At 44.5% G+C, this 12,495-nt stretch overlaps 1 protein-coding gene across 1 annotated transcript; it reads left to right on the plus strand.

The window, feature by feature from the left end:
* The first annotated feature begins 1,363 nt into the window (after positions 1 to 1,363).
* Positions 1,364 to 8,410, plus strand: LOC145397558 (exonuclease 3'-5' domain-containing protein 2-like). Its single transcript, XM_080270629.1, has 7 exons — positions 1,364 to 1,452; positions 2,686 to 2,842; positions 3,331 to 3,417; positions 3,842 to 4,018; positions 4,662 to 4,893; positions 5,166 to 5,307; positions 6,853 to 8,410. Exons 1-7 carry the CDS (start codon positions 1,364 to 1,366, stop codon positions 8,408 to 8,410), a joined length of 2,442 nt encoding a protein of 813 aa, XP_080126755.1.
* The last annotated feature ends 4,085 nt before the right edge of the window (positions 8,411 to 12,495 follow it).

Here is a 12,495-nt window from a genome sequence, read left to right on the forward strand (position 1 = left end):
GTAAGGGCAGTGGAGATGGGACTGCTAAGGAATGTATGTGGAGTACAGAGAGTGGATAGGATAAGGAATAATGTGATTTGTGAAAGATGTGGAGGGAGGAAGTCTGTGGACACCAGAACTGAAGAGAATGTACTAAGATGGTATGGGCATGTGGAGAGAATGGATGACAATAGAGTGGTGAAAAAGGTATATCTGAATGAATTTGATGGAGGGAGGAGGTAAGATAAGCCAAGAAGAAGGTTGAGAGATGTGGATGAGTGTGTGAGAAAGAGAGGTTTGGAAGTTGGTGATGCTAAGGGACTGACAAGAGATCGAGCTGGCTGGATGAATTTTGTGCGGAGATGACCATTGATTTGGCACCCCTTTTTAACGTGACAGCGTATGGGTTGACTGTCGGATAGGAATATATATATATGAAGCTACAGTATCTTGTGAAACCATTTGGCCTATCAGATGAAACCAGGATTCCATGGGCTTGAATGATGAGTGAATGGAAGTGTGGCCCTTTAAAATAGGCAAACTTTGGCAGTCTGGATGCTGCTAACCCTCACCCTGCCCTATGGTGGGAAAGGAAGTCCGGATGATGATGATTATGATTATGATTATTATTATTATTATTATTTTATGGTAGGTGGGGGAGCTCACCATCCACTCACTCGATGTAGTGCTGCTTTGGGTGTCTGCCCTTTCCTCTCTTCCATTCTTCCTCTTTTGTCTTTCTTTCCTTCATTCATTCCTCTTTCTTCTGCCTATGGGTGACTTTACACTCCCTCTTCTGTCGTTCTTTCCTTCACTCTTTCCTCTTCCTTCTGCCCATGGGTGACTACGCTGAGTGACAAGCCAAATGGTTTCCTGTTCACTAGGAAACCATTTACTACGCTGGGTGGTAACCATATAACCAAATTATGGCGCCTGGTAGTTTAGTGGGTAATTGAGGTGCCCCAATTGGATTGAGCCTGAATAGATTTATATCCAAGGGGTGGTTGGGGTTTATTGCTCACATAATGCCACTCAAGGATGAGTGAGGCTGGTCACTCTCATCTTAAATATCAGGACCAACTTGCCTAGCCTTGGGTTCCTACACTTTTCCATGGGGCGACATAGGATTAGAGGATGGATGGATTATTATTTTTATTATTATTATTATTATTGTTATCATTATTACTACTACTACTACTACTACAAACTTACCAATACTGTACTTTTTCATTTTCCCTTGATCCCACAGGCAGTAGTGATGTTGGACCGGATACAGTCAAAGTGGGTGGTGGTGGCAGGTGGTGCAGTTGTGGGGGTGGGGTTGTGCCTGTATCTTGGCGGTGGCAGGCTGGCCAGGGCTGTGAGGGAGGCACATTTCAGGCGGATGCGACACGTGGCCACCTCACCTCATAGGAAAGTCCTCTTGGTGTACAGGGAAAGCCTGTGGGAAGCCATTTTACCCAGGTTACACAGGTGAGTGGGAATAATTTACTGTAACAGCCATGTGGAGAGGATGGAGAGTGAGAGACTAACTAGGAGAGTGCATGTTAGGGGAAAGGGAGGGAGGGGGAGACCAAGGATAAGGTGGAGGGATGGAGTGGAGAGGTAATGTGATAGAAACTCTCTGGAGAATTACATTGTGGTGGCTTCACTATATGGAGAGGATTGAGAGAGTGAGACTAACTAGAAGAATGTATGTGAGTGAGGTGGAAGGGGGGAGAGTGAGGGAGAGACTGAGGATGAGATGGAGGGTTAGAGAGGTATATGAGAGAGAGGGAGTGCAGCAAAATGGCAGGGGACAGGGCAACATGGAGGTTACGTGTTTGTGGACACCCCATACGGGATTAAGACATCTGGCATTAGATAAATGGAACAGCCTTATGTTTTAGTGCCATAGATTGACACTAATCTTTTATTCAATTGTGTAATGCTGCATAGTGAGACTTGGATAGTAAAGGAGAATATTCATAGGCTCAGACACACAGAGATGAGAATGATTAGATGGATATGACCTTGAATGACAAGCCTAGAGGGTTAGGATTGCAAAAGAAGAGTTGAGAGAAAGGATGGATCTTGAATGTATTAGTGTTGTGATGAGAAGGGGTAGATTGAGATGTTTTGGGCATGTGGAAAGGATGGAGGATGATAGTTGGGTGGATGAGAGGTGGGAATGTTGAGGGTGGAGTTGCAAGAGGGAGATCGGAAAAGACCTGGGACATGGTCATAGAGTGTGACCTCAGAGATAAGGGACTGAGTAAAGAGGGTACTAGAGATCAAGCAGGGAGAAGAGTTGCTGTTAGGTGACCAAGTCTGATGCATGTTAACATTTTGGAACCCTTATAAGGAAAAACAAAATTGAAACAGCACCAGTCAAAGAATTAAAATGAAAATGGCGGACCCTGTACAGGTGATGGTATAGGGTCAGAAGGTTAGAATGTACTCTTTTCACACTAACTTGTCCAAAAATTGCCATCTTTCCATCTTAGAGTGCCAAGTTGTAAGAGTAAGAGTAGATCAACACTAGAATATGATGCTTGTCTTGAAGAAGTGCTGTGGAAAGGATATGAAGCCATACCATTGCCTTTATCTGCCACAGAGCTGTGTGAAATAAGCTGGAAAGGATGAAAGTCTGGATCAAGTTAAGGTGAAAGAACTCTACTACCTATGTGCTTTGGAGAAATACTTTTTGTTCCCCACCCCTAACAGGGAGGCAAGGCATTTGGGTGCTGTAGGGTTAGACTGCGAGTGGGTTCAGGCAGAGGGGCGGCGGAGGGCAGTGGCGGTACTTCAGTTGGCCTCCTGCGCTGGTACCTGTGTTCTGCTAAGGCTGTCCCACTTGCCCACACTCCCACAGTCACTGAAGGTTTGCAGTTACAGAATTGTGTGTGTGTTTTATTCTGGCCAATGATAGACTATTTTAATTCACATCAGAAAAACGTAAATATTATCATCATCTAGGTGCTTTTCCTTATCGTCGTCATTACAGTTTTAATCAGTCATCTTTATCATATTTCTTTTTCACCATCATCGTAATCACCATCACCATCATCATCATCATCATTGTCATCCACCTTGGTATAAAAAGTTAGATGTAGAGGTCAGATTAAAATTTTGTATTGCATAACTCTACTTGATATATTTTCACCTGACAGAACTGGGGCATTTATAGTCTGAATAATAAGTCTTGATTGCATGAAATATAATGAGCCTTAGTTATGAGGTAGGAATGAGACTCTGGTTAATAGTTAGATCAGCTTTTCAATGTGACTGCAGTTGATCAATTACTGAGCTGAAAGAGGTTATGGATCATTGTCACAGAACAGATGTGCTGTATGACTGTTTGTATTGCAGGATTTCCTACAAGATGAGAGTATCCTGAAGGTCGGTGTGGGCACATTGGAAGACAGCAGCTATCTGGCTAATGACCACAATTTAATAGTAAGTTCAACAGACTTCAAGTTATTTTGTCCACCTTGATTTGACAGAGATTTTTCTCACTTTGCAGCTTAGTTCCCATAAGTAAATGACAAAATAGGACATTACTGTTGCTGTATGTCCTTTTTATAAAACTTTTCATGACTAGCACCATAATTTTGTGTTTCCATGTTACACCTCAGCGTTCAAGATGGAGAGATGGTATATAATTATAGACCAGGTTTATGCAGAAATTTGTTGTGGAGAAGACAACACACATCATTATTTTGCAAACTTGATATGCTTAGTCTTGTGGCCAGAGTCCACTGTTTAATACAGGTATCATATCTTTTCCTCCTAACTTACATGAAAGACTTATTCCATACCTAAATACACACTCTGTGCTCCTCTCAGAGAGAGACAAAATATCAATGTGTTTTGTCCGTAGGTGCGAGGTTGTGTGGATCTTCGACATCTAGCCCAACAGTGTCCTGATCAGAATGAAGCAGGCAGCACTGGACTGGGACTAAGCAGTCTGGCACAGAGCTACCTTGGTGTGGCTCTGGACAAGGACTGGAGAGTGCGAGCCAGTGACTGGGAGGCTTCCACACTTACACCCAGGCAGGTCAGTGGCATAAGCTCCTGTTTTTATATACAGTGATGTCAGTGACAGTATACCTTACAGTATTTCCTTATTCTTACTCTCTCCAGGTAATTTAATTCAGCCTAGGGGAGAGAGTAATTGGTTCATCATTATTGTCATAATCATTTTCAGTTTTATGTCTGTTTTCCATTTTCCCATGTTCATTGTTCAGTTGGGTTCACCTGACCCATGGTTGATTTTGTAGATTTATTACGTATTTGTATTGCAGTTACAGGTGCAATACACAGCCAGGGATGCTGTAGTGTGTACACTATATAACTCTGGTGGCCACATGCCTACATGAAGCAAGAGGGTGTAGTGCTGGCTTTGCTCTTATTTCTTGCTGTGCTTACTCCCACTTGTACTAATATTAGTATTACATAAGAACATAAGAAGAGAGGATAACTGCAGTAGGCTGGTTGGCCCATGCTAGGCAGCTCCTAGAAGAGTAACTGAACTACTAGAACGAGATAAGGATAGCAAAGAAGAAGGCTCTCCTCTGCCTTCCAAACCCTCCATTTGTTACTTCTCTTAACTCTGCCTCTTCATAGGAATTTGGTTTGGGATGAAGATGATTATTGATTGATTGTGTTGATTTATGTATGTATTTATTTTACCACTGCAGATTAAATATGCTGCCAATGATGCTCTAGTTGGTATACAACTGTTGGTGGCTTTAACTGCACAATTACACCTTGCAAGAGAGTGCAGTGGAGGGTATGGTAGTGCCTCGTCTCTGCTCTCCCTCCTCCTCCCATCTCATCTCTGGCATCGGCATTTGGCCTCCGTCCTTCGTGACACTGCAAGGCCATTTATTGATCTCAGGTTTTCATCCAAGCCGTCACAGATACAACAAGGTCAGTTTTGTGGTTGTGGCCCCATGCTTGTCCAGATGTGAAGCTGGTGAAATGCAGGCTGAAGTTGTTCTCCTCCTGCAGTCCACCATCCTCCTTTCAGTGGATAGAGAGGGAGTTGAGAGACATTTGTTTAACCAGGCAGCAGAACTGGTGCCACTACTTGATGATGTCCTTTTCCAGTACCTATTATCAGAGTATTGTTATGATAATCATTATCATAATCACTGTCGTCATCATTGTTATAATGCTTATGGTGATTGTGTGTGTACCAGGTGGTGTGGCAGTGCCAGCTGTGGTGAAGGTAAAGGAGGTGCGTGAGGCACCACGCAGGAAGGGTCCACTGTACCACAACTGCCAGTTACTTGCACCAGACGACCAGCCGCTGTGCACTCTGGATCCAAAGAAGGCTCGATGGTATGTTGATTTTTTTATATAGTCTTGTAAGGCCATGTCCACACCAGTGTTTGATGGTGGAGCAGGTGTGGGGTGGTTTCACAACACTATAACCCATACAGGTGTCCCTGCTGGATGCTGGCATGAGAGTGATATCAGAGTAACACATACAAGTGGCCCTGCTGGACATGGACAAGTGCAGGGGAGAATTCTGTGCATTACAGTGATTCAGAACATCCACCCATGCTGTCAAACATTTGGTGTGGATGCAGCCTGAGTTGGTTAGGTAAGCTGAAAACGATTTGGCTTTAATTACAGCCAAGCAATGTTGCAGTCAGAGGTCTTTAATCGGACCACCAGGGCATGGGATGGAGGTCTGACACGAGCACTTTTGTTATATTTATTACAGTAAAAGTCCTGTAATCCGAATGGCAGGGGACCGAGGGTCTTTCGAACTACTGTTTTTTTTCAAACTGTTGGGAGGGACCTTTGAAAACATTACAAATATGTGCATGATCATTAAATAAACACTTAAACTGATGTGGGTTATTGTTTCATTCACCAGAAATGCATAGAAGTGTAGCTGAATAGTTGCAGGCAGGAACTGTACATCCAAGTCCAAGAGCAAGTCCAAGCCAGATGAATCCATAGATAAAGCCCCTAGCTGCCACAATATCTGAGACTATTAAGGCCCCAATGTCAAAGTCTTCCATTATCTTCCAGCTTGGTTCTCTGCTCTCGACTTGTGTTATCACTTCAAGTTTATCACTTATTGTTAGTGTCACATCTTAGCAGTTTTCTTCCACCACGACTAGTAGAAGGTGTGGGAACCATTGCTACTTTGTTGTAATCACTTATTGGTCTGAAAATTGAGTGGTATTGTCAGAAGAGCGTCTGCCTGGTCACAGGTATAAACTGAAAATGGCAGGAGGAGAGTGCCTTCCTCCCAGGTTACTTCCACTCCATGTTGCTAGGGGAATTCCGGCGCCGCCTCCAGAAATTTGAAGTAATTGGATATTCAGATTATTGATGGTCAGAGTGAAGGACTTTTACTGTACTAATATTATATTGCTTTTACTCTGACTTGACCCAGATTTTTTTTTTGTGGCTTGTTTCTTGTAGTTCAACGGCAGAAAAAGACAATACTGTGACTCAACATCTCCATAGCACTTCTTTGTGGCTAGCCTTGTACTCTAGTGTTAATCTGTTGTTACAACTCAGCACTGATATACAGATGGCAGTTTTAGGTTGTTAGTGTTAAAAAAAAAAAAAAATGTACAGTCATTGTGTGTGTGAAGGCCTTACTGAGCTTATGAAGGGTTGCTTGCATATAAATAACTGAGAATGTGTTGACAGGTACCAATACTGGAATAATAAATCAGTTGAATAGCTAATAACTAATAAGTGATTATAGCCTAGTCCTGCTATTGTAGGTACAGTATGTAGACAAAAGACAGGATATTTATTGTAGAGGATCTGTTGGTAATTGAGAATATGTTTTTAAATATTGGGACTAATAAAGTAATTGAAATATAATTACAGTAATAAGTAATTATACTGTTGCAGGTATGTGAACAAAGGACTTGGGGTCTTGATGTCAGAGGATCCCCTAGTAGTGAAGCTAAAGTTTGAGCCAGCAGGACGACCCCAGGCTGAGAGCGGAGATGGCGCGTTCTATTTACAGTCTCGCCGAAATGTCTGTGTTGTCTGTGGCCACGATGGCTCCTACACAAGAAAGAGTATTGTGCCACATGAGTACCGTCGACATTTTCCCCGCCTCCTGAAGCACCACCAGAATCACGACGTGGTGTTGCTGTGCTTCCCCTGCCACCGTGCAAGCAACATGGCTGACAACATCCTACGTGTACAACTCGGGGAAGAGTTTGGGGCCCCTGTCAGCACAGACCCCAAAGCCAAAGCTAGTATCGATGGTCCTCGTAAAGCTGTGAGGGATGCTGCCAGGGCCCTACTAAAGCCACCTGGAACTCTGCCTGCCCACCGCCATGCACATTTCCTCTCCACCCTTCAAGATTTCTACCCTGGACAGGAGCTAACACAAGATTTACTGGAGGAAACTGCCAACATGGAGGTCAAGGTGTATCCGGAAGGCCACATCCCTCATGGTTTGGGTGTCTATCAAGCGTACACCAAGACAGGACTGACAAAACTGGAGCGAAGGTGGCGGAAGCATTTTCTGGACACCATGCGCCCACAATTCATGCCTCAGTGTTGGTCTGTATCCCATAACACATATAAATTGAAACTTAAGATGGCCCGGCTCCCACTAGACCATCCCGACCGCCTTATATACAAAATGGCACTTGTTGGGACTGAGGGCACTATTGAGGTTCCATATGATCCCAACGTTGGTCGTAAGCCTCGCCTGGATGGGGGTCGAATGATCCTGTCTGCCTCACCAGAAAACAGCCGCGACTCTACTCCAGATGACTCTTCCTCAGATGACTCAATCCCAGATGACTCCATCCAGGATAACTCAGCCCCACACCCTCTCAGTGACTCCACTCCTTGCCCTGTCATTGACTCTACCCCAGATGACTCAACCCCATGCCCTTTCAGTGACTCTGCACCAGGTGACTCAACCTTATGCCCTCTCAGTGACTCTACCCTGTATGACTCAGCCTCAAATGACTCAGCCCTAAATGACTCATTCACAGACTCCACCCCATGCCTCTCCACCCACTTGAGAATTGAAGGTGACATTAAAGAACCATCAAATTCTTTTTCACCTCTGAGTCCAGATCAGGTCAGTGTAGTGAGAGTTGGAACCTGTGTAGAGTTTAATAGTAAAGATAGAGTCATTGATAGTGATATAGAACAACCATTAAGTTCTCCAGTAGCTCACCAGGAAGTTGAAAGTGGCATTGATCAACCATCAGTGTCTCTGCCTCTTCAGAGTACAGATCTCGTTGGTACAGAGGGCAGTGAAGCATGTCAAATGATAAGTAATGATGGCTGTGTTTATGAGCCAGCTCAGGATAGTTTCCCAGCCTCCCCTGAACATACGGGCATGAATGAGAGGGTGTTGTTAACTTATACTGAGGCAAAATCAATATATCAGAGTGATAGTGATGTGGTTGTTGAGGAGGAGGAGGATTCCAGTTAGAGGTGTACCATATATACATTTTAAGTCTGCATTTTTGTGTGCAGAAATGTACTGTGCACTTGTGGACAGTAATTAAAGACACAGCCCTATGGGGTATTCCTCCCCAAATAACAGTACTGTATATGATTTTGCCTAACTACATTTGTCAGTACTGAGAGAGCGATTATAAAGAGGACTAACTGTGTCACAAAGAAGGAGTACAGTATTTTATCTTAAGTTTAATTATGATGGTGCCGTTTACTTCTGTGATAAGCATGTCTTTAATGAGAGGGAGAGAGAGGGAGAGAAACTTATAAAGATTAACTAACCGAATATCACCAAAAGCTGTACTAGATTGTAAGATGTGAATTATTATGATGCCTTATATTTTTGTAACAATGATAAACATTCCTTAAGAAGATATTTTAGTTTCCAGGTGTTTTGTTATGAACATTTGTGGTAGGTGGGGGCACTCACCATCCACTCACTCGATGTAGTGCTGCTTTGGGTGTTTGCCCTTTCCTCTCTTCCTTCCTTCCTCTTCTGTCGTTCTTTCCTTCATTCTTTCCTCTTCCTTCCGCCTATGGGTGACTTTACACTCCTTCTTCCGTTTTTCCGTCCTTCATTCTTTCTTCCTTCTGCCTGTGGGCAATTCTACACTGAGTGACAAGCCAAATGGTTTCCTGTACACCAGGAAACCATTTACTATGCTGGGTGGTAACCATATAACCAAATTACAGTGCCCATTAGTTTAGTGAGTAATTACAGAACTCCAGTCGGATTGAGTCAGTGGAGGTTTATATCCAAGGAGTGGTTGGGGTTTATTGCTCACATAATGCCAGTCGGATGAGTGAGGCTGGTCATCCTCTTTTTAAAGTCAGGACCAACTTGCCTAACCCCGGGCTCTTATGCTCCTCATGGGGCAACATAGGATTCGATGATGGATGGATGGATTATAATACTATCTGTCTGTCTGTCTGTGTTTTGTGACAAATATTGTAATACTATCTGTCTATCTGTTTATCTATAGCCAGATGCCTCAGTCCTGTAAAGGGTGGCCACAAACAAATCGCCTCCATGTCACAATATGGAGATGATTTGTTTGTGACCACTCGTGAGATTAAGGTGTCTGGCTATAGATAGATAAATAGATTTTTTTCATACATACTCATTAAGGTTTGTAACATTTATAAATAATTCATGATTGCTGAATAAATGGTGTGTACGAGCTGTTACACATCATCAATTCTCTGTTCACTTTTAATTTCCTTTCATCTTACTTTGGTCCAGGTTTTTGTACTTTCGCAGTTTATTTCATGTAGACCAGCTGCAGAGAAAGACATTGCCACAGCTTTGTATCCTTTCCATTGCACTTCTTGATGACTAGCACCTTATATTCTACTGGTAATCTATTGTTTCATCTCGGCATTCAAGATGGAGAGATGGCAATTTTAGGCCAAGTTAGAATAAAAGGAGTATAGGTATAATATTGCCATCTCTCCTAAAGTGACAACTGTGGCTTTGCATCCTTTTCATAGCACTTCTTCATGACTAGCACCATAATCTACCGGTAATCTATTGTTTCATACCAGCATTCAAGATGGAGAGATGGCAGTTATAGGCCAATTTAGAGTAAAAGGAGTATAGGCTGAAAATTGTCACCTCTCCATCTTGTACGCTGAGGCACAAGAAGTGACTACACTAGAATATGGTGCTAGTCACGAAGATGTGCTGTGATAAGAATTCAGGGCTTTAGCATTAGTCTCTCACTCTCCATCCTCTCCACATGACCAAACCACCTCAATGGGAGAAATACATTGAGGTGGTTTGGCCGTGTGGTGAGGATGGAGAGCAAAAGACTAACAAGGAGAGTATGAGTGAGGTGGGGGGCAGAGGGAAGGGATGGCCAAGGATGAGGGATGGAGTGGAGAGGTATATGAAACGGGGATATGAGCTGGGAGTGGGGCAGAGGACAGACCAATATGGAGGCAATTTGTTTGTGGCCACCCTTTACGGGATTAAGGCGTCTGGCGATAGATAGATAGATGGGTAGCATTGTATTATTATATGCTACTTAATTCCAAAAAAGACAAAAATCTCTGCTAAGTCAAGGTAAATGAACTGTAAACAAAGTGAATATTAATGTACTATATTGTGCTTGGTTGTCTCGTGGGTTAAGATGCACCAACTGACAGAGCCCTTAAGGATTTCCACATGACGGGTGGGTGGGGTTTCTTGCTTATATAATGCCACTTAGGGGACCATGAGGCTGGTCACCGTTGCCTTAAATGTCAGGACTGAGTAGCTTAGTCCCAGGTCTCAATGCTTTTGCTAATATGGGGGAAAATGGGATTGATGATGATGATGAGGTTGATGATATTGATGCTTATGATGGTGGTAAAGATTATGATCATTTGTATTATTCTTGCTTTGTTTTTCTAATTATAATTGTTGTTTAGAAAGAAAAGAAAAAATCTCAGGGAAGGCCAGGAATGAATGGGGCTTAGAAATGAGGGAGGAGAATGATGCAATACCAAGTAGTGTGAACTGAGAGAGTTCCATTCAGGTGACGTCAGGGGCTATATTTAATCAATTTTAACTATTGTACATCAATTTGAAAATAAACTAGAGTTGAGAACCGTTTAGCACTTGCAGAAATATTTTGTTTTTTGTATAGTTTCGTTTAATATATACTCAAGTCTAACTCCTATATATGTATAATATATATATATATATATATATATATATATATATATATATATATGGTGGGCTACAGGAGCGTAACTAGGATTAATGAAGATCTCGTTAGGTAGATCCAGGCTATTCCCGTCTATAGTGCATTTATTTTCACCTGACAAAAATATCTAAACCCTCTTAGCGCGGCTGATGGTCGTGCATTCAGACTGGAGGGGTGATGTTATGCTACGTGCTCAGAGCTCGACTTCTTGCTCCCTGAGTACGAGGAACTGATCTGTGTTCTTTTCAAGACCGGGTCAAGAGCATGAAACAATTAAGAGGAACAGGGCTCAAAAACACAGGCTAATCAGTCTCTTAACACGTATATTACCATAAAAACATACAGTAGCTGGGCACAATACAATGTGGCACATTGTAAACACTATGGTGGTTACAAGGACAAGAGTTGTGACTAAAGCTGACAGGGTAGCTGCAGGTGTCGCCCAGGTGTGGCAGGAGTCCCGTCAACTGTGCGCTCTCTGAAGGGGTGCGGGACCACGGTCGTAGCCTGGATCGTCAGATGTGGGCTGCGGGGCAGCATGGAGGGAAGCCTTCCCCTGGAGAGGCCTCGGTGAGTGTGTGGGCCCTTGGAACTGGGACCGAACAGGGCAAGTAGGCATGCTGCCTTGCGCCTACCCTTGGTGGACAGCTCGCCGGCTGTTCTGGGGAGGTCTCGGCCGGGAGTCCTGGGGACATCCCTTGGTGACTGGGGGCTGCGGCCTCGCCTTTGTCAAGAGGCTGTCAGGGGCTGCCTGCAGCATCTCTTCTTCCGGGAGTCTGGCAGCAACTGGTGACGTAGGGGTGCTGGCTGCTGTGTGCGTACCCCCAGGCTCACTGTGGGGCCACTCCAGACCCAGTCCAGCAACAACTTCGTTAGGGAGCTAGCTCCGCCCTTTGGGGGTGTGGGGTGAGCGAGAGGAGCGTCCCGCTCAGCCTCTGGAGGAGTGAGGCCAGCAAGGGTCGTTGCCCTCTGTGGGTGTTGCAGGGGTAGCAGACAAGGGAAGCACGGTGGGCATTCCCTCCCTGGTGGGCACGGTGGGCGTCTCCGCGGTTCCACTAGACCGTGGGACTGCAGGTGAGAGGAGCACACTGGGCGTTGCTGCGATTCTGCTCCTAGCAGGGGCTGCTGACAAGGGAAGCACAGTTGGCGTTCCCTCCCCGATGGGCACGGTGGGCGCCGCCGCAGTTCTGCCTTGCCCAGGGACTACAGGTGAGAGAAGCACGGTGGGCGTCCTCTTCCCGGCGAGCACAGTTGGTGTCACCGCGGTCCTGCTTCCAGCAGGGGCTGCAGGTGAGGGAAGCATGGTGGGCGTTCCCTCCTCGACAAGCACGGTGGGTGTCGTCACGGTCCTACAGGGGGCAGTTGGCGA

This window comes from Coenobita brevimanus, chromosome 41, assembly GCF_032717465.1.
Source record: "Coenobita brevimanus isolate Jiangsu-jjx chromosome 41, ASM3271746v2, whole genome shotgun sequence".
NCBI classification, from domain to species: Eukaryota; Metazoa; Arthropoda; class Malacostraca; order Decapoda; family Coenobitidae; genus Coenobita; species Coenobita brevimanus.

Coding starts and splice junctions, on each gene's coding strand:
- LOC145397558 (XM_080270629.1), top strand. CDS start 1,364: ATGCGACACGTGGCCACCTCACCTCATAGGAAAGTCCTCTTGGTGTAC. Junction 1,453..2,685: donor ATTTTACCCAGGTTACACAG/GTGAGTGGGAAT, acceptor CACCCCTAACAG/GGAGGCAAGGCATTTGGGTG. Junction 3,418..3,841: donor CTAATGACCACAATTTAATA/GTAAGTTCAACA, acceptor TTTTGTCCGTAG/GTGCGAGGTTGTGTGGATCT.